Genomic DNA, 22,781 nt, shown 5'->3' on the forward strand with positions numbered 1-22,781 from the left:
TCAGCCCGAGCTGGTGGGGCCACTTGTTCTTAGCCACCTCTATACACTTAGCTCCTCTATACACTTGCCAGAGTCATTTTCTCTGCAACTGACGCCATCACCTCTCCCTCTGGTGGAACTCACCTTCTTGCTGGCCATCTTCCACCTCTGCCTTAGCCCCAACATCCTGGAGCGGACGCATATACCTGTTAGCCGGACACGCGTCCCCCTCACCCGGCTGGGACACGTAACCGACTCAAACCTCCCCTTAATCAGGTTTCAATTCCCACCCTGAGATCTCGCTGGCTTTTAACCGTTCCTTACAACTTCCTAACCATTTTTACCTTTCCCTGTATTATTATACAACATTATCTCCTGTGAGACGCACCTCATCTTGGCCTCAGCACCTCCCTTTCCCTGGTGCAGGAGGCCGTCATGGACCTCATCTTGGCCCCCTGACACCTTCCCTTGCCTCGGGGAGTGGGAGGAGAGGGGGCACACCTCGTCTTGGCCCCTCCCGACAGAGGCAGCAGACTCTGCACCATCACGAAGATTGATGTGCCGCCTGATAAATCTGCCGTCGTCGTCACGTTGCAAACTTTTTTGAAGTTCGTCTTTCCCTCTGTCTTCCCTCGGCCGACTGGATGAATCTTAGTCGGAAATTTTTCTGTGCTGGATATTCTGTTATGTCGGACTGTGTGTTAGATGTGTATGGACGAGTTGGGATGAAGGACACGTACGTCTTAAACTAGAATGTCATTTCGGACTGATTAAGGAAGACTTGATGTTTCCCTGGATCGTGACTATTTAAGGGTAGTGTTAGAAGGTCTCTTATGCCTGTGTGTGCTGGCACCGGTTTTGCTCTCGACTCTGTCGCACCAGTCGCTCACGATGTCCGTCTGCTTCAGGATGGAGAGAGGGATAATGTGTCGTTTGACGATCTGCAGGGGACGTCCTTGTGTCATGTCAGTGTTTGAGGCTACAGCCGTGGCTGGCAGCTAGAACTAGCGTACCAGCAGGAGGCAGTACCGTGCGTTATCTACTGCCCAGGATGGTCGTCAACACGCGACACTGAGTGAGCATTTGCTGGACCTGGTGTGGGTTCCTTCGCTCTACACCACGCCAGATGCTGCATAGTTGACCATGATGGGCCTTGATCAGCCTCACTCCAAACGGACCCCCCGTCCTCTCCCCTCCCCTCCTACACTCTCAGCCTACTGTCTTTGTAAACAAACATGTTTTCCACTGACACTGTAATATTGATTTTTGATCAGGGTTTCCGACGCAGTTGGCAAGAGAATGTTGCGTTTTGTAACGCGATTGTGTGTGTGTGTGTGTGTGTGTGTGTGTGTGTGTGTGTGTGTGTGTGTGTGTATTCTCTCCTTTACGCAATCATTGGTAATTACTTATTTGTGCTGTGCGAGGGGAGAACCGTACGCTCGTGGGGCCACCATCTCTTGAACTTTCTTTCTCCACCATAAGACTAAAGCCTCTTTACGCTGTTCGTATTTATAGTTTCGTTACTTCGCTCACTCATTTCCTTCACTACTGCGTGTGTGGTAGAGGCCATGGTGGGTGAGCGGGACCAGCGTCCTCCTCAGGGATGGTATGATCATAGCCTGGTGGACTGTGGCCGAGCAGGGAGGAGGGACGTGTGTGCCTGCCCTGCTCCTCCTCCTCCAGTCACACACACACACACTTGGTGCCGATGCCATTGTCCACGGCACGCTGCCGCTGAGGCGTCTTGCGGGTGCGGTCGGCGAACCTTGAGAGCTGACGAGAAAATTAGATAAAGTTGGTGTCGGTGAGGCCGGAGGTGGTCGGGCAGGAAAGTACACGGGGGAACTGGTGAAGGAAACGAGGACGTGTATGGTGAAAGAAGACTGATGGATCGGGTAGAAGGTAGAGGGAAGGGTAGAAGATAGATGGCAGAGATTAAGAAGCTGGCAAGGAGTTCTCCCTGGGGGAAGGTTGACAGTAATAAACACTGATGAGCCTGAAGGAACGAATGGCTGTCATTCCTTGAGAGGGTCTCAGCGATCACGGGTCTCGGCCTTCGGTCATTGTCCTCTAAGGGGCTCCTCCTCCTCCTCTGTGGTGTGGTTTACCTTCCTGCTTTATCTCCCATCACTCTAATGATCCTGTTTATCTCCCCGCTGAGTTGGGAGAGGAAGTCGTGCTGGCCGTCCGGCCGGCCGTGCGTGCCTACATCCGTTGGAATGGCGGGAGAAAGGCACTTTCCTCCACACATTCGTAAACTGCAGGGTGCGGTTTGCGTTGCGTGCAGTGGATGTTGTGTTTCATGCCCAGGTGGTTTTTGGATGTGGTCTGTCGATTCGACCTGGGTCAGGTACCCCTCTGGATTTTGTTTTTATTTTTTTTCATCTTTCATACTCTCATGTCAGATTTTCTTATGTATTACATCCTCTCTCTCTCTCTCTCTCTCTCTCTCTCTCTCTCTCTCTCTCTCTCTCTCTCTCTCTCTCTCTCTCTCTCTCTCTACTGTTATCGTCCATTTTCCAATCTCTCTCCCCGTGTTGGTATATCGCCTTCCTTTCAGCCCGTTTTTGAGCCTTACTCCATTCAGTACGCCTCTCCTGTTTCGTCGTAGTTACGCGTAGGTAGGTAGGTTGGTACGTGTAGTTAGGTAGGTAGTCGCATGTAGATAGGTAGGTAGTTCCCCAATGTATTACTCTCTTATTCTTCTCCCCACTACAACTTACTAACACCCTCTCTCTCACCCAGTCCTCTCCCCACTCCTGCCTTCCCTCTCTCCCTACACTCCCGAGCCTCTCCCCCCATCCCTCTCCTCCAGCGCTTCCTTCTCACCGGCTATTCACACTCTCCCACTCCAGCCAGAGCCTCGATTGTCGGCTTGGGGAGAGCTTGCCGGGGGGGAGCCACTCACCCTCCCTCCCTCCCTCCCTCTCTCCCTCCTTCTAACACTCCCAAGCTCACCACCACACACTTTCCTCATCACTCATAGTCGGTCTCTCCCTCCCTCCCTCCTTCTATCTCCCTTCCTATCGCCAGTCCAGGACACTGGAGATATAAGGGGTATGTATAGCACAAAGGTCGCTGACCTGTCGAAGTAAATTTCATTCCCGCTTCATTTATTTTTTTTTTGTGCCCGCTTCCGTGTTGATCATGAAGAAGTGGGAACTCTTGACCGAGTAAATGATCGAAGCGTGAAGGATCAACTTATCGATACGATGTGATACTTTGTAGGACGATAAGGTATAGTATTGCGATAGCTTGAACTTTGTTATGCTACGATAGCATACTTTTGACATCCTAATCGATGACATATTTTGTCTGACGATAGATTGAATTTCAAAGATTGCTTCACATTTTTTTTTGTGCTTTATTTTGTTATATCATGATTTTATTTTTCATGATCGTGTGTTTATATACTTGCCTAGTTTTTTTTTATAATAATAAAGCAGTTTTTGGTTAAAAAAAAATGTATATTGTATTTCGACGTTAGATTCAGTTACCCCACAGCCGAACCGTCGTACTCAAGGAGCTAAGTTTGACCACAGTTTAGCTGGGGAAAAAGTTGTAAATTGCACTTCTGTTTTTACCGTAGACCACGAAAATTTTGAGCTCAAAGATAAGAGAGGGAGGCTTTGTGTGGCGGTGCTGGTGTGGTTGAGGGTGGTGGAGATGATAAACTTTGGTGGTGGTCGGCGAAGATAGTAAAGTAGTGGTTGTGGGAGGGTGTGGTGGAGATGATAGATCGGTGTGGTGGAGGATGGTGAAGACAGGAAACTGTGACGTAGAGACAATGCAGAGTCGAGCGGTTTGCGCCGTCGAGGTTATGGCATGTTTCATTTGCATATTCCTGTGCACATGTGTTGTGTGGACGGACACATCCTCCTCATACACACACACACACACACACACACACACACACACACACACACACACACACGCAACACACACACACACGCTGGGCAACACAGGTGTAAACCTCTTTCCCTTTACCACACACATAGTGATCACATATACCCTAGTACATCACAGCGGTTTACCAACTGCTGGAGGCATTCGCTGCTGGTAGTATATGGGATGATGCCTGACGACCTTCTTATGCTCCCACAGACCCGGGACTGCCAAGTCGGCCCCCAGCACGCCGCAGACGGAGCAGAGGATCGTGCCCAGGCCCCTGCCACGGCATGACACCTTCATCGCCCCTGGCGTCTCCCCCGCTCTACCCACCTCACCCAACTTTAGACCCATGAAGCTCAAGACCACCTCCTTCTCCAAGACCAACAGGTGAGTCCCTCCTATGTGTGTAGCCCCCCTTCCAAGAACCTCAACACCGTCTCCAAGACCGACAGGTGAGTTCCTCCTATGTCTGTAGCGCCCCCCCCCCCCTCCAAGAACCCCCAACACCGTCTCCAAGACCAACAGGTGTGGTCCCTTCCAGGTGTTGGGCCACGCCCTTACTCCCCCACCCACACTCCGAGCCACAGGTAAGTCCTCCAGAGTTACGACCACGTATACGTCCCAGTGGCATAGGTGAGTCCCCCCTGCTGAAGTGTTCAGATGGCCAGTAAACAAACCAGTTTCATCGTCTATGGAATATGATGCCAGACGACGTAATGTTTCACAACACTAAATCAAACGCAGGAAAAAGGCCACAGTCATTATCATAAGTGACAGCTGGGAGGAATTCGTATCAGAGTAACAAGCTTGTTTTAACCAGAGTCATCAGGGACGTGTAAGACTGGTATGAGATGTTAACATATTCCCTGTGTAGGATGTACATTAGCCAAGGCAAACCTGTGGATCACATCTGGCGGATGGGAAGAATCGGAACGTTACGACATCTAGTGAAATCATATATTCGTGACCAACTGAACGAAATGAATGTCCTGCTCGGGAGTGGACTGTCTCCCTGGAGGAGAGTCGTCAAATTTTAGATGATGGAAGAGATTGAAGGAAATCATTGTGAAATCCCAATCCATTCCAGAGGTAATACGACAGATTTTATCATTGAGTCATATGGGAAGACTGGATGGAAAAGAAGTGGATTCTGAACCCAAGGAGAAAAACAATGTAGTTAGGAACATCAGGAATTGAGGCTTGAGAAGCCAAGAAGTAGGATTTCAGACGCCAGTGAAGAGAGCCACCATACTCGGGGAACTGAGTCCCATGACGAAAGTAAGTGAACTCTCACACGTTAAATGTTGGGTCGTACGGGCGTCAACATGTACGCATTCAGACGGTAAAGAATTGTCAGCCACAGGATGTTGATGTGTAGCGGTCTGTCGTGCGTCAAAATCCGTAATGCGTCACACGGTAGCCTGGTAGGTGACAAGAGGTTGCCTACCTACGCTGCAGACCTAGTGATCCAGATCTATATTGGGAGGCGAATGGTTTAATCATGAGGTGATCAATTGTGGCTCCTTTCCTTGAAGGTTACACTGCCGGCGCCGATGAGGCTAGGCGTCTCCAGGGATTTACTAGGTAAGTGTGTTCCTTGTTGGTCGTGGGTGTGTGTGTTTCTCGATGTACGTAGAGCATCATTAACCCCCCCCCCCCCCCCCCCCGACTACCTTCGTGGTCAGGTGATTTTGATATTTACATAACGCGGCCATAGAATTAGTGCTCTCTCTCTCTCTCTGACGTGGCGTTCCTTTTCAATCGACTGAAGCGCCACCTGTTCTTTGTAAGGTAATCCAACTCATGTTCCTCCCGTTACCTTATGTGATCATCGACATAAAACCTGGTAGAGCGTGATCTGCCGCATTAGCTCGCAGAATACCTCAGCGAAGTCAACTGTCGCTCGGTTATGCTATGGGTGACGATGATAGAAGGGGCCCCCATCACCTTCTCTGAGTAAATCATAAATTTCAGAAGAATTACACTTTCACTCACGAGGTTGTAGAAGTCGTTCTTATTGCAGCTGACCCTCACAAACACTGGGCATGTCGCTTACTGTCATACTGTAAAGGTATTGGTGATGGAACATCTTTATGTCAGACATTAGAAATCCCGACCGTTGCTGGATGATGCAGAGATCTCCCATCCCATCTTTCATGAATGAAAAGTGGCTGTTTCCACTCCCGTAAATATTTTATACCGACACTAAAGTCATGATCTTTGATCCTTCAAGATTTTAAGAGAAACCTGAATGAGAAATGAGTTAATAAGGGTTACTGGACCTTGTTGCAGGCTTGCCTTGGTCCAGGTTGACTCAGCTTGCGTTGCAAGAGAGATAAACACAGTTTTGTATGGGAGACCTTAAAGAAATACACAATTATTACACGAAACATAGAGTCTCTCACTGGGAAGAAGAGACGATCATAACCGGTCGAGGGCTGGGGTTCTCAAAGGGTTCGATTGCAACCTCTCGAGATCTGGGGTTCCCAACAGTGTTATGATCACAACCTATGGAGGGATGGGGTTCCCAAGGGTGTTATGATCGCAGCTTCTCGAGGGCTGGGCTTCCTTAGGATGTTACATGAACCGGGATGTATCAAGAGTGTATTTACTTGTGGCGTCTTAGATATTCGGAAAAATGATATTTCAACCCGGATGTGACAGAACGTAGGAGGTGAGAGGGACTGTCTCCATTTAGTGTGAATTCCAAAATAAGACGTCTTCCTCGCGTGTCGTCTGCTGTTCCTGTGTTTACACAGTTCTCGACGTCTCATGAAAAAAGCATTACTGGTCGGTGTCTCCCCCTCGGTGGGGCTCGGGGGTCAACGTCCTCTGGGAATGTGCCGTAAAACGTCGAGTTAGAGTAATACATCCAGACATGTGGAACACACACACACACACACACACACACACACACACACAAGGTGCTTTCATACCTCCAATTGTAGTCTTTTTTCTCTGCTGTCTTTGCAATCCACAAGGTTATATGCTCTTGCATTAGTCTTATGTCAACGTGACCATTTCTAAAGTGCTCAGAGGAATGTTTGAAATCATCTGAGGATATATCAAACAAACAAACAAAAAAAAAAACATCCGGGACAAATTGTATGCGGGGGATAGCTGTCTAGATGGTGACTAATTCTTTGTGAGTTCTTAAGACTTATGAGTAGTAATGTTTCATACCAGAGTTCAGAAACCTCACACTTAGATATGTTTGTTGTTTATTTCTATATATTTCTCCGGATTCATTGATATATTCAAATCTCAGTGTTTATTGTATATTTATATAGGAATTCGAATTCCTGACAGTACATCTAATCCCATCATTAGTAGAACGAAGATATAGATAAGTTACTGGTGGAATGTATCAGAGAAAACGGTGGTGCCGTTCCTGATAAAGAATGGAAGGGTTAACGAAAGTAGTTCAGGGCGGCCGCAGGTGGATCACGTGATGGTGTTATGGTGATCAGCTGTATGGCTTTAAACTTGTGGGTGAACCTCATGGCTTACGGTGTTGCCACAGTGAATACTTATATATATGTGTGAAACAGAGACAGAGAAAGCCCTGGTAAAGAAGTGCTCGAATATATATATATATATATATATATATATATATATATATATATATATATATATATATATATATATATATATATATATATATATACTTTAAGTGCACGAATAATTTACTTCATTCAGTCTGCGTTTTTGACATCACTTTGCCCATCTTCAGGATTCTGTTGGGAAAAAATCTTTACGTAGTAAAACTGAAATTGCATAATACACAGAAGTTGACCAAGAGTTGGCAGTGGACAGTTGATTAGTGTGACCATCCTGGTTTGAGAGTGTCACACCCTGTGTGTGTTGTCACATACAAATCTTAGTCACTGGCTAAGTCACTGGCTATGCTTTGAAATGCCGGAGAAGTGATTCAGTATCACTAAGTGTTTCAGATCTGTAATGAGGATGTTTGCCTGCCTGAGGAAATGAGGCCAAAAAAAAGACGGGTACTTACGTTAAAGATTGCTGGGCCTTGAGGAATTTGAGGGCCGGAGTATGGATGGCGTCGTGTGGCAGGAGGGAGCAGGGTTACGTAAAGGAAAGGATTGACCTTTTATCGGAGGGAATGACGTCATGCAGGAGGGTGTGAAGCTATGGTGAAGGAGGAGGAGGAGGAAAGCTGATAATCAGATGGAAGGAGGGAGATCGTGTAGAAAGAAAGTTTCTGTAGAAGTGTGAGATTATAGAGAAGGAAGTAGAGAGGGAGGAAGTCATGTAATTATTACAGTAGGAGGGATTTACTTCCCCGTCCATCACCATACTTACCTCCGTCTATATGTTTGAGCAAATGACGAAGGAAGAGAAGGGCGCCGAGTAGAAGGAGCGGCTGTCGGTGGAAACTGGGTTCAGAAATGTTAGGTAGAGGGAAGGAAGGATGTCGAGTATGGGAGAATGTGAGTGAAAAGGGGTGGAAGAGACAGACGAGTAGGGGGAAAGTGACAGGAACGAGTGTTTGTAATTACTTATTTGTAGTGTACGGAGAGGTAGTCCTACACTCGTGTGTGTGTGTGTGTGTGTGTGTGTGTGTATGGATATGATTATGTATACAAAAGTACTAAGATAAGGTAGCTGCCGAGGTTCACGCTACTGAGGTTCCTTGTAATTCTTGTAAAGATAGGTCTTGCTGTCCATAGACAGCAGGATCTTACCGGGCTAAGGACGCTATAGATCCTGCCGAATTCGACATTCTAATGATAAACAAGACTTGTTGTCATTTGGTTGGGTGCGGACATTGGTGTGGTCTCGCTCACCCCTAAATAATCTCAGCCTTGGTCGTGATTAGATAAGTATTCTGAAAGATTATCTCTCTGCAAACCTTATACTTATTTTTTGTAATGTAGAGGTATACCCTCCTCCAAGGAAACTGGGAAGAATATGTCGATATGTTTATATATATTTTTTTTTGTATGATTAACATAGTGAGGTAGTTAGAAATGAATGGACGCTGAAGAATGTGTTGTGGTGTTGCAGTCACGAAACACACTACTTGAAGGTTTTTATCTAGATAAGATTCCCATTTTCTCTTACTTATAGTGATGTAATCATGTGTCACACAAACGAGTGTGTTTATTATATTAAGTGGTGTTCGGTCGGTCTCAAGCCTCGCAGACGTTTCTTTTATAACATTCATTCTAACGGACTTTAGGATCCCAAGGATCTTCTGCAGGAGAGAACAGTGCCCCAGACTGTGAAGTGTTGACTCTGGTTGTTGTGGGTTATCGGTGCTAACAACAAAAATTTAACGACGCTTGCTGCATCTCACACTGATTAGTTAAGATCCTTATGCTTCCTGCATGTCAAGCCTTCGGTTTTTCGAAACAGAAACCTACCAAGATTTGATGGAAAATGACCCAAGGGCAAGGAAAAGGCTCGTGCATGCTGTGGTGGTGACGGGCCTTACTCTATCAGAGGTTTCCAAATTGTTGAGACGTTGTGTGATTACGAGATACGAGAAGTGGGTCATCAATTTACCTTAGTTTTGTGTGGAGTTTGTTCCCTGTGAAGATTATCATACTGTGGAGCTACTACCTCACCTGGGGAACCAAATACGTCGAGGATGGCACTGCAGATGTCATAGCGGATGACACTCCTGCTGTAGTGTGAGAATATCCTCAGGAGAGGCGAGGACAGGTTGGTCATCCATGAACCCCGGGACACTAGCTAAGAAGGTAAGGAGGAGGAGGTGGAGGAGACGGATGGTCATATCCTTCAGTTCCTCAGAGAACGAGAAGGATAAGGAGAAGCGATCGTTCAGGAGGACGAGCAGTGATCCCATCCCGATCCCCAGGCCAGAGAGAGGAGGACCCTCGTCTGACACGAGGTCATCAGGCGCCAGTACCTTCCTGGTCCTGGATGGAGCTTGCAGCTCAACCCCACCTTGTGACGACCACTCGCACCGTGCGTGGCCGAGGGTAAGCCTCGAGCAGGACGCGGAGGAGGAGGAGGGAGTAGAGCCGGCTGTGGTGACTTGGGAAGAAGAGAATTCAGTGGACCAGGATGATGATGATATGGTCGATGTCGGGTGCCCTGCCAGTGGATTGGAGACTCTATTGGATAATGAGAGGTTAGTTGATGTACGTTGTTGGTAATATTCAAGCGTCTGGGTAGCCACCAGGCTGTTTACATTCCAAACCTAACTTGTTAACGTATGAATGTAGGAAGTTTGGTATCTTAAGTATGACAGCATAATATTTACATATGTAATGAAGGGAAATTCTCACTCTGTAATGCAGTAAGTGGAGGGTTGACAGACAAGTGCATGCGTCATTCTGAATCGTTCACAAACACTGTCAGGAGGTGGTAGGACACAGACCACCAGATGTCACTGTGTACTGAGCAAAGAACACGTATGTGTCTTTTATCATGTTTTTGTCTGATAAGGAATGTTTGGTGACAGTGGGTCATTCTGATATTGTGTAAATTTCTTGTATAATGTTGTAAAGCAATATTGCCTCTGCAAAATTTGTAAACATGCATGAATATATATATATATATATATATATATATATATATATATATATATATATATATATGTATATATATGTATATATATGTATATATATGTATATATATGTATATAATATATATATATATATATATATATATATATATATATATATATATATATATATATATATATATATATATATATATATTCGTAAGAAGACGTAAGAAGATTCTCTTCGCCTGCACCAGATGAGCGGAGTTTTCGCGTGAACCGGAACAGTATACATCCCATCCTGCGGGTCAGCCATATTGTGGCGGTCCGCGCGCGAAAGTTCCCCAGACGTGTGGGTGCGGGCATGGTGCGCGGCTGCCGGCCCTGGCCGCCGCGGGGAAACTGACGGATATGGAAAAACAAACATGTGAAGAGGATGGCAGGAAGAAGACGAAGAACAGGGAGGAGGAAGTGGAGAAACTCATAGGCTGCCGGAGGAGTCCGATGCAGCGCCCTCATCTGTTGAGATATGGTAGCGAAAGAGGCAGCAGAGGTCGGAGGTCCGTGTCCTTGCTTAGGTAATGTATGAATATTTTGCCTTGAATCTAACATCGCTGTAGCCTACTGTATGTCAGGGAAATGTATGATGTCAGGATTGCATGAATGAAAGATGAAGACCATTTCAGCCCCCTTGAGCGCAACTTCGCGGCACAACCCCCTGAGCACGAGGTTACTACGACCCTTGGACACGAAGCTTCGTCCGAGCCCTTTGGACACGTCGGAACGAACTTGGGAATGATGCCCGAGCCTTTTACCAGTTCGAAGGCCAGGAGGGCTTTAAGAAAGATCAGCAAGACACTCTGGATGAAGTGTTGGTGAGCTGCAGCTCCCACAAGATGTCTGTGATTGCCTGCTGTGGGTTGGAATCGTTGTGTATGCAGCTCAAGTTCCTCTTCAATATCCAGCTTTGTGGACAGAGTCTAACGCTCCACCCAAGTCGGGGACACAGGTCTGGGAGTGGGGGTCCTCCTCTCGACCCTCCCCCAATGCATATGGGAAGGTAGCAGAAAATGACGTAATAGAACGTCCTGGAACAGCAGCGTCTCCGTTAACATCTGCTTCCATCTCCCCCTCCTCCCTTGGAGACTTCGCATCATATCGATCGTCCAGTGTTTTGCGTGTTTCCCATAGAGAAGGAAGGGGAGGGTTGCCTCTCTGTGTCTCGCCACGACACGTAGCTTATGCGGGACATTATGTCGACACCCCTGCGTCCGTCTGTCTGTCTGTTTGAAAACACGTTCATGTTGGAAACGGTAACTTAAGAACATACAGGATAGAAACTTCATACCTACACCTTTGGTGATCCCTTGTTGGAGTGACTAGCTGATTAGACTTGCAAATCTCGTAATTGTAAACATTTGGTAAGTTATGAAAAACTAATCCTTAAGCAAATACAATAAACCTAGAGTCCTCAGTGATGAGAAGTTCAAATTTATATTTGTTCGACATAGACAAATATGATGGCTTACAAATTTTGCAAATCAGTGTTATTTTCTCTTGTACTTGATAGGTTGCTGGATATTAGGGAACTCATGTAACTCACGTATTTTGTGAGTGATTTATTCATTTCTACAAGAAGCAAAGAGTATAATGATAAAGAATCTTATAACTTCAATTACAGGGTTTGTACGTAAAAGGAAAGTTTGTGGATATAAATGTTATTTACATAACTAGTGATAATAGAAGACAACGCTGCGGACATGAGGGAGCTACGTGTGGCCAGACTTAAAGGGTCTGGGGAGGTATACCAGGGAAGCCGTGCCAGATATCGCAGACTTGTGGGAGTCGCCCGGGATGGCGGGAGGAAGGAACTGGCAAGACGTACAGCCTCTTGGTACGTGGCCAGCCGGTTCCTGCACTCCTTCCGTCGTATCTGCTTAACTCATGTGGAGTTACGACGCAGCGGATGTGTGGGCGTCGTACAGACACTTGTCGGTACGTGGCATGCAGCAGCAAGACGGTATAAGCGTGTGACTCTGAGACTGGCCGTGGTGAGGGGAACATCCGCTGTGGTTTTGGCTGAATATTTACATCGTGACGGAGAGTGCAGGAGTTTTAGCAATCTCTCTTCCTCCACTCCTTCCCTTCGTCCGTCTGCCGGCAGCCGTGGGGGCCAGCCAGGCCAGGGGGGGGGGGGGATGGAGGAGCAGTAGTAGGAGAAGGCCCGAGTCATGTGCCTCAGCCCGGCTGATGCACGTCGATGCTGGTGACAAGAGGGGGACGCGGCTCCACTCGGCCCAGCGGGGTCCGACACAGACCCGCCCACGCTGGAACACCCCCATCCTCCGCACTGCCACAGTATTGCCCCTCCACACTCGGACAACAGTGGCCCTCGCCGCTGCAGTTTTATTCCGTGGGTGTGACACGCCTGCGTCCCTTGCTGGATCTCGGGGACACCAATTTGGAGGCCTGGCTCTTTTCGTTTTTTAAATCTCTTGGAGGTCAGAGGTCGAGAGTCATAGGGCCATCCCTTTAACGTCCCCGTGTCAGACGTTATTCAGTGATAATGGTGAGGGAATATTGGGGAAACTTGGGAGAGAACGTAGTGGGTCATTCCGGGAGGTGCGGTAATAGAACTCGACCACAAGAAGTCATAGGTCGTCACGGGGGGTTATCTGGCGTTACAGATCTATCACCAGTGATATTAAAGACCCGCTTGGGGGGGTTTGACCTTTATAACATGTAAGGTCACGGGTTACGCTTGACCTCTTACTTTCTCGCGCTCATCAGGCAACACTTGTCCTGGTTGAGAATAAACAGAGAAGTGGCGCTTGGACCTTCCACTCTGGCTGGATCACACGCCACCGCGCACAACTTGAAGGTTAGCCAGTGTGATCCTTCCTTCCTTCCTTCCTTCAGCTTCCCTCGGCTTGAACGGTCTATGTCCCTTTCAGAGCCACCTCCACCATGACTCGAGAAACAGATGACGTTTGAAATCTTCCACCAGTAGGCCTGGCATTCGTGTGCTTACCAGTGCCAGATATTTTCTTATGTCGATATTAAAGATGGAAAATAGTGTAGCTGAATTATAAGTGATTTTCCTATAATTTAAGCCAAATGTGTGTGTGTGTGTGTGTGTGTGTGTGTGTGTGTGTGTGTGTGTGTGTGTGTGTGTGTGTTACTGCTGCCCGACTGTCATTGGTGTTTGACCTAACCTGAAATTTTCCGTCTTTGGGAAGTGTCAGATGCCTAACTTGGCGGCAGTGTTTCTGTTTGCGAAGGGAATATGAAATGACAACCATGTTTTGAATAAAAATGACGACGTAAAAAGTAAACACTTGAATTGTCTGACGTATGCTAATGAGTATAGTAATTATAGTGAACGTGATAGCTATAGTAACTATGGTGTTTGAAATGAACAGGGTAGTTATTTTGAACATGGCAGCAATCGTGTGCATCCCAGCTATAGCGAGCATGGTAGTTGTGAACATATAGTGAACAGGGTGGCTATAGTAACTACGGCAGAGTTGTGATGAACACGGTAAAGCTGTGATGAACACGGTAGAGCTTTGGTGAACGCGATGAATGAACGTGAATCACATCTGTTCAACATAATCATTATATAGGAAACACACAGTCCCCTGTTTTAATGCTCAGCAGATGTTTTTTAAGGCTTCCACAGTTTCCTGTGTCTTGGCAAATATTTTTTTTCTAGGCATCAGCAGTGTTTCAAGGCCTTAACCTCAGACCTCCCGACAGTAAGGGCCTAAAGACACTCACCCGCTCTCAGTTCTCGGGACATTAACGCATGTTGGTTGAAGATGACGTTGTTAGGTTAGGTTAGGTAATAACAGAAGGTAAGCTTGGTTCAGTCTTGGTAAGGTTAGGCAAGGGTAAGATGTGGAAGGGAAGGTGTGATTATGTAAAGTAAGTTGAGGTAAGGTTAGGTAATACATGCGGACTCACACGAGTCTGCTTTCGGTACAGACAAAACGTTTGGAAAGAACACTTGAATGTCATTGTCTTGGGGTACACACAGGTCCAGTACCGAGGTTAGAGGATTAGACAGATGTAGCGGGATAGCCTAGCGAGACACGGAAGCTACCCATAACACGGGATGGCACACACTTCATTCAGTGAGTGTGTAGTAGGCTCCACAGACTCTAGTTAATGTACAGGAAATTCCCTGGGAGTATCGCAGCAAATTCTAGTGTCATAAAAGATTAAGTTAATCTAAGGAGGCGAGGATTTCCCGAGCGCCACCTGCACTCCAAAAACACCCGTTAATTGGACACTGTTTTTCGTGGAATTTTCATTTCTTGGGTGAAGCTGACTCAAGTTGATCGGATGGTCAGGCGGGAATGTCGGGGTTTTATTGATCTTGCTATAGCAGGGTCGGGAGTCAGTCTGGAGCTTTGTGTAGGACTTGTGAGTTAGGAAGCCGTGCTCTAGTTAGGATCAGAGATCAGGGAGTCTTGCTCTTGTTAGGGCCGGGGGTTTAGAGAGTATTGCTGTGGTTATGGCTAGGGGTTAGGGAGTCTTGTTTGGGTAAGGGCCTTGAGTTAGGGAATCTTTCTGCGGTTAGGATCAGGGGTTACAAGCCCTTGGAATGGTTAGGGCCAGTACGCGTACCATCAGCTGGAGACGGATGTCCGTGGAAGATATGATCAAGTTTATTCGTTTCTTTAGTCAAGTTTAACGTACGCCTTCTATTTATTTCTTTGCTTCTTCGTAACATTTTAAAACTCGCGGCGCGTGAGAGAATATCTTGATCGGGTTGAGACGCCGAGGTTTCCTCAGGATCGAAGATTTGAAGGCCGGGGCTTTAGGAGTGACTAATGAAGTCATTATGGGTCTGGGAGGCTTTGGAGGCGCTTGTCCGGCGAGAAATATTCCCTCAACATTTTTTTGAAGTTTTCTTTTCAGTGGAATTTGTCATGGTTTGACAACACTTCAGCATTTCGTGTGAACTAACGACAGTAGAATGTATTAGATCTACCAGTATAACACGGTTTGATGTGAACCTTCGGCTCATATAACTGTTCGTGTGAGTTAAGGTCACGGGAAAGGTTGGCGCTATCTCAGTGCAATGGGATTTGTTTCGAGCATGCCACATATAGGTTCGTGTGGGGTTATAGCTTTGCAGATGGGTGTGAGGTTTCACGCAAAGAGATTCTAAGCATCTGGCAACGTACTGTTTAGTGTAACGTGACGACACTGCAACTTCATGTCAGGTTATAAAGTTTGGTGTGAACTTTTGACGCGCCAAAGGCTCGTGTGAGGTAAGAACACAGTGAAATTATCGCCAGCTGAACGTCAGAACTTCACTGAAGGTCTTTGAACCCCTGAGCAAAAGGGTATTGACCTTTTTAAGCACCACAGCTCGACCCTTAAGCACGACGGTACGACCCATAAGCACGACGGTACGATCCGTAGGTACGATTTCTTGGTCCTTGACCTGACCTTGAAAAAGATCAGGTTAGAAGTCACGCCATCGTGCCCATGGGTTCAAACGAGCCTTGATGACGTCATCCAGTACAATAACAGGTCGAGCCATGTCACAACATGTTTGGCAAGACCTGTCGACTGTTGTCTGTCAGTCAGAAAATATTCTCAGGTGGGCCATTGATCATGCCACAGGCAGGGTAGGGCATTTAATTCCCTTCCGCTGCTTCTGGAGCCTCGATGGTCGATAACCAAAACGATAAACCGATTCCCGTGACTTTTAAATGCTCTCAAAGGACAGAAGCACATGGCCTGGTGTTTGGTTATGGTGTGGGAATACATGTTTATCACATTATGATTAATTAGTATTGAAGGGGTCGGCCCTCGCTTTGCTCGTCAAACCTACATGATTAAATCATTAGACATATCAAGTCATAATGTAGTTTGATGGTATCTGACCTTATATGTTGCACCCCGGAATTTGAGAATTATAATTTTGCCGGTATTTCGGGACCTCTTGATAAATGATTCATCCGTGCTTGTCAGTATTGGTTCTTTGATGTGAATCTTCGTCCTGGAACAGCTTAAGGTAGTTCCTGAAGAGGGAGGAGGATTCTGCTGGAGCGCTAGAACAGACTAAGATAACTTCTGGAGGAGCAGGAGTCTATGATTTATCGCCGGAACAGCCCAAGGTAATTTCTTGGGGGGGGGGGGAGGAGGATTCTGTACTATCGCTGGAACAACCTAAAGAGGAGGAAATGTCTCGTGAGACCTGTAGGTCTGCATGAAGACTTAGGTTTCCAGCTTCAAGCGGGGAAAATATATCAGGTGTCTGTTAGGGTGGCACCCTTCCTTCCTTGGTCTGAGCTTCGTGGTGCCTCAAGCTCCTGTACAGACAGGAGCTTCCATGAAGATCTTTGGAAGATTACGTAAGATATTTTGGTTCTCTAGGAGGTTTGTGTGCTGTCACTCAAGAGTACATAAGATACAACGGTTCAACTGTAGCGTATCGAGGATAGGAACAGCTGCTACAGCATCGTTGTAGATAAAGGTGTGGCTGAAGGAGGGCCGGGTTCCTCACCTGGCGGTAAAGATACTCCCCAGGTGATGTCACGGCTTCCAGGCCTCCACTGGATGATGACAGAATGAGTGAGAAGTAACCAGGAAGCAGTTGTTTCGTGTATACTGAAGACTGAAGAATATTTTCGACGGTTTAGGGTTTGATGGAAAGGGAAGAAAAATGATATCGTTTGGAGGCCATGACACACGCCATACCTCACTAACGACAGCGTTAGATCCCAGCATAGGAGCACGAACGCGTGACGTCAGTGTTGCAGGCCGCGACAGCATTATCAAGAAGTGTCCGGTAGCGAGGACGTCCTTCCTCTCCTTCCTCCACAGTCTCGTCCTGACCTCTGACACGCCCGCTCTGGTGTGTGTGTGATCAGTGAATTACAGGATTATCATCACCGTTCCTCTTGAACCACCGTAGCTACCAGCGCGCTACCACAGTATCCACCACAATTACCACACACCGCCACAGGAGCATCACAACTGCCAATACATCGTGTTCCTTATTACTACAGTAAGAGATACATTATTTCACATACCTATACAGCTATTGTATAACAGAAGCTGTTAGCGAAAATCAGATTTATCAGGTTTGATAAGAGCATGTGATGTTAAATTTCGCATTTTCAAATTTAACATGTTACTTTCTGTTTATCTGTGTAGACACGTAATTGTGATTTAATGTCAGCGACAATAGTATTACCTTATACGGTAAAGTTCATTTTCAGTTCAAAAACCTGGAAATCACACTTCAGGTTTTTTCCCTCGTGTTGTTTTTCTAACCCTCGACAGTTTTCTTTGAGATGTGGGAAGAGAAGGAACGTAATTCTAATATTCCACCGAAACAGAGAATAATATGTTATATAAGATCCAATTATGGATGAGAGCGGAGGAATGTGTGAAGCCGGGTGATGGCTCCTGCACCATTCCGGCCTACATTTGACCTTTGACCTTAGGGAAACGCCAAGGCGACCCCTGACTGGCGCTGGGCGGACTCCCCCTGCGGTACTGTTATTATCAGACCCAAATCCAAGTGTGCTGAATAGAATTTGATAATTGTCATCAAAACTCATCGTTTGATAATGCGGCTTCGTCTGTAGGTTTAATGAGTCTTCCTTTGCTGGACAAAGTCAGGCCCGTAGTGCGGTGCCTTATCTCTTTCATTTACTCTGTAATAATGATAACAATAATAAGTTATAATAATAATGATGACGGTAATCTTATTATCATTATGATTATTATTGTTACAGAGTGCAAAGAAAATATTAATTCATGACAGCACTGTTGAATTGGAGAATGAATACAGTTAATCACAAAGGTGAACGATAAACTCTGAAGATGACGAAGGACCTAATTTGAATTTCAAACTTAAGAAAACGAGCATTAGAGAAAACGGAGAGAATAATGGCAATTTATTCTTATATTACCCGTGTGTCTTGCCGGTTCTCAATATCCCTTTAAAGTTTCTGAGGAAAGAATTACGTTCACAATTACAGTATTTGTGCTGCAAACATTTCACTCCAGCGTTGTTTGTAATCCATTTATTTGGTAGATATTTCCACAATAATGTATTAGTTCTGCCTTGAAAGTGAAGATTGTTATCATGTCGGCAACATATTTCCCCAGTAACGCGCGCCATTGGTGGATCATTAACATTTCCGCTTGGCCCAGAGTTTGCCAATAATGTTCTCTTAATGTTCTGTGGGGGAAAAACTCAACGAAAGGAAGCTCTCATTGGTAAATATTGCTGTCTGGTAGTGTTAGTAACTCACTGCTGGTGGCTGCTGCCTGCGTGAAATAAGGAAATAGATATGCAAGCTGGCACCATCACGAATCTCTGTGCAAGCAAGTCGAGAAGGAGGTAATGAGTAAACTTAGTGGCTGTGATGTGTGTAGTGACGATCCATGGGCACGCGAGATATATTATTAACATTAAGGACAGTTAGGATTTATACGGTAATATGGCTGAATATTAATGTCAGGAATGTGGATTGTTGGTACGCTGTTTCGTACTCTATTGTCCACTACCCGGTCAAGTCGAGCAATCTTGCTCGCACTCACTACCATCACCAACACCACCTCGCCAACACAACACTTCAGCAACACACCACCTCACCCATACAACATTTCACCAACGCACCACCTCGCTAACACAACACTTCAACAACACACCACCTTGCCCACACAACATTTCACCAACACAACTCGCCAACACAACACTTCAGCAACACACCACCTCGCCCACGCAACATTTCACCAACACAACTCGCCAGCACAACATTTCACCAACACACCACCTCGCCAACACATTTCACCAACACGCCACTTCACCAACGCCACACATCACCACCGGTTTACCTCGCCAACACACCCCTCCAGTACAGCATACCGGCGATGCAGAACCTCTCCAGCTCCACCAGCCTCGCTGTGACGTGACTGATAACAGTTTATTTAGACCTTTTCTGCCACCACTGCTGTGCCCTAGGTGCTCCCTGTGACGTCATCCGTGAATGATTGATCATACTGAGCCGCCCACACTCATGTTCCTCTTCAAGAGATGCAATGATAGAACAATAACCACACCTGACATGAAATTAAGCAGAGAAACTTGGTAGAAAAGAAGAAAAGAAGTATTTCTGTAGGTTAGTGAATTGTGGATGACTGCAAAAAACTAATAGAATTGTGAATCTGGGCGTCAAGCAAAAGTATAAAAACTTTTATGATAGTACTGTACTGTAATTTCAGATGGTGCAGTTGGCCCACAATCATCCTAGGTGTTCATCCTCCCCTAGAGACTGGTTGATGAATAGGTACCTGGCTTAGGCAGGGTTGTCTGTATATACGCATTGGAGTAAATACATGTTACATACATATAATGTTTAAACATGGCCAAGCGAGTGTAAATCTCGCTTCCCGTAACAGAAGTAGTTGTCACAAACAGAGGCGCTTATATATGCCGTGTTCGTTAGTGTTAGAATGTTTTCTTGGTTGTTATTATTTTCGTGGTATTAAGGTTAGCTTTTTTTCCCCTTTTTAGATTTTCTGGCGAATAATTAGTGTTTTTGGTTTTGTGATTTTATTTGTCGACTAGTTTGTTACTGTATTTGCACCCATATTTTGAGTTTTTTTTTTTTTTTCTCTCTGATTCTAGTCTGGAAACGTATTTGTGGGAGTGAATTTGTTCCTATTTAACCTCATTCCTTCTGGTGTGTGTGGCGTTCCGCTTCACCATGTCTCGTTTAGGTTTCGAGAAGTTCCTGTGCGTGTATGGGTGTGTAGCTCCTGCCACTTGGGTCAGGGTGGGGTACTTGGGAGGCGAAGGGGAGGGGTGCCTCCAGCAGTGGACGAAGGTAAAGCACTTCGGAAGGGGGAGGTGAAGGACTCGGTTGAAGTTAGTGCTCTCGGGAGGGGCTGGAGAACTCAGGAGAGGGGTTGAACAGTAGGGAGAAACTGAAGCGCGTTGGAAGGGAGTTGGAGCAATAGTGGGGAGAGCTGGAGTACTTGGCAAGGGCTGAGGCACTGCAGAAGGGAGTCGGAACACTATGAATGAAGCACTTGGGAGGGACTGAAGCACTAGGGAGCTGGGACACTCAGGAAAGAAGGTGGAAGACTAGGGAGGAACTAAAATACCCGGGAGGGAGTAGTACACTTGGACGAGACTGGAGCGCTGGGGTACAACCGGAGCAGTTTGGGTCGGGACGGGGCGGGGCTGGCAGGTGGGTGTCGATTATTGACGAATATTTGCAGATGCATCGCGGCGGACGCGTCAAGCTGGGCCAGACGTTTGTGGCACGACGCGTCGCGTCGACTTGTACCGCCCGCCTTTTCATGAATCGCTCGAGTGGATCGAAAGAAAGAAAAAAACAATGTTTCGGTCTGTCTAGCTGTATGTCCTTATTCGTGTGTCTGTGTGTGTGGAAGGTGTCATGATCACCTTTTGTTTACTCCTGCCCTTCTCTCGTCCGCCTCTTGACACAGAGGGACCAAGCGCCCCCGCACTCACAAAAGTGTTATTATTGAGTTTTATGGTTGAGCCCCCGTCACCGGTGTAGTGTTGGCGGTGATAACGCTTCCTTATCTCTTATCTCTGGACCCGCTGTACTGCCGTGGCAGGGTGGGAGTAGGCAAGGATTACAGGAAGGTTTAACGACCCGGTGAGAGAGAGAATATGATTTATAGATGATAGATGTGAAAGACATAGTTCATAAATGTTACAAGTCTTGAGTTTTATGTGTGCGTCAGAAAATGTTCAGTCCTGAAATGTCTTGAGTCATGTCCGGTTAATTGGTATTTGGTCTGAATTTTGACCCTCTTGAGCCGAAAAAGAAAATTGTTTGATGTATAAACTATCTTAACTTCATCGCTGTTCGTGCGAGATGCAGTTCTAAAGAATAACTTATCTGCCTTATTAAGTTGTCCCCTTCGCTGCAGAAGTATCCTTGTGTGTCTGAAATATGAACACGATGCCTTGAAAAAAAAAAAGAGGTGTGAAATCTGACCTCGTGAGTGAGAAGGATGCAAAGTTAGAGTGAGTTAGAGGAGAGGGAGAGAGAGAAGTGTACGAAGTTTTTGAAGTTAAAGTGAGATAAAGAGAGAAGTGTACGAAACTTGTTAAAGAGAGATAACTGAGAAGGTGTACGAAGCTTGTAAAGTTAAAGGGAGATAGTGGATAGGAGAGATAGTATAGGACTTGCGGACGATACAAGACATAACCAAGTGGAAACACAGATACTCAGAGATAATAACTAAGTGGGAGATACAGTGTCGGTGGAAAAGAGACTAAAATAAAGTAGAGCATATGTAATGCGGGTGATGGTAAGAGGGACAGTATGAGGTAAGACGACATTGAGGGTTTGTGAGATACAGAAGTGAGGTGGGAAACAGATGATGGTGGGGAGACGCTAAGACAAATACGAATCTGGAACTGACGAAGTTTTCCTTCAGCTGGGGCAGGACAGAGCTATGCCGGAGCTCTCACGTCGCATAAGATCGTGTGAAGCACGGGGAATTCCAACCTAAACCTCAGCTCCAGCTCCCAAGCCCCAGGCAGCGGGCGCCATGCATCTGCTCTCATCTACTTTAACGTAAAGACTTCAAGATATATATATATATATATATATATATATATATATATATATATATATATATATATATATATGTATATATTGCTAGTTTTACAGTTTGTTTAATCGAAATTTGAAGTGGAAAAGTTAAATGTATAATGTATGCGTGTGTTTTTGTATTTAGTAATTATGATAATGATATTTATGATAATGATAACCGTAATAGTAGTGGTTATGATAACGTTTTAGGTAACTTTTAAAGTAATTCAAAATATATAATTCTGCGTAAATGTGTCTTACGTTTTTAGATGTTATTTTCCTGGTATAAACTGCTGAAGAACCACCAGGCTTCAGCGCTCTTCAGATTTCCAGATGGAATCCACAACACTTACCGGCTGCTTGACTGAACTGCAGTGGAAGAATGAGGACGAATGTGGATGGAAACGACAGATGACAGTACAGAGGGACTGTGATAGAGAGTGGTGCATTATACAATATAATAACACAAAGATATTCACAGTCTTGTGATTATTGATGTTCACACTGGTCGAGATGGGTTTGTGCTTTATGTTGGTGGGTAATGTGTGTGTGTGTGTGTGTGCTTGTGCTAATGTATGTACGATCGATCCAGCTCGTCTCCTTCACACACACACATACGCTATCGATCTTTTAACACACACACACACACACACACACACACACACAAGCGTGCGCTTAAGAGAGAGAGAGAGAGAGAGAGAGAGAGAGAGAGAGAGAGAGAGAGAGAGAGAGAGAGAGAGAGAGAACGTTTCCCTGGCAGGAAGCCCCCACCCAAGCTCTGGTCGTTCTTGTAT

At 45.9% G+C, this 22,781-nt stretch overlaps 1 protein-coding gene across 1 annotated transcript in view; it reads left to right on the top strand.

Annotated features, from left to right (window-relative positions):
• LOC139752676 (uncharacterized) overlaps nucleotides 1–10,770 on the top strand; it is a 177,333-nt gene extending 166,563 nt beyond the window's left edge. The window contains exons 4-5 of the mRNA XM_071668450.1: nucleotides 4,084–4,257; nucleotides 10,627–10,770. Coding sequence (XP_071524551.1) covers nucleotides 4,084–4,257; nucleotides 10,627–10,630 — 178 coding nt within the window. The 3' untranslated portion in view covers nucleotides 10,631–10,770. The remainder of the gene's footprint in view (nucleotides 1–4,083; nucleotides 4,258–10,626) is intronic.
• The last annotated feature ends 12,011 nt before the right edge of the window (nucleotides 10,771–22,781 follow it).

Source organism: Panulirus ornatus, chromosome 13 (assembly GCF_036320965.1).
Source record: "Panulirus ornatus isolate Po-2019 chromosome 13, ASM3632096v1, whole genome shotgun sequence".
NCBI classification, from domain to species: Eukaryota; Metazoa; Arthropoda; class Malacostraca; order Decapoda; family Palinuridae; genus Panulirus; species Panulirus ornatus.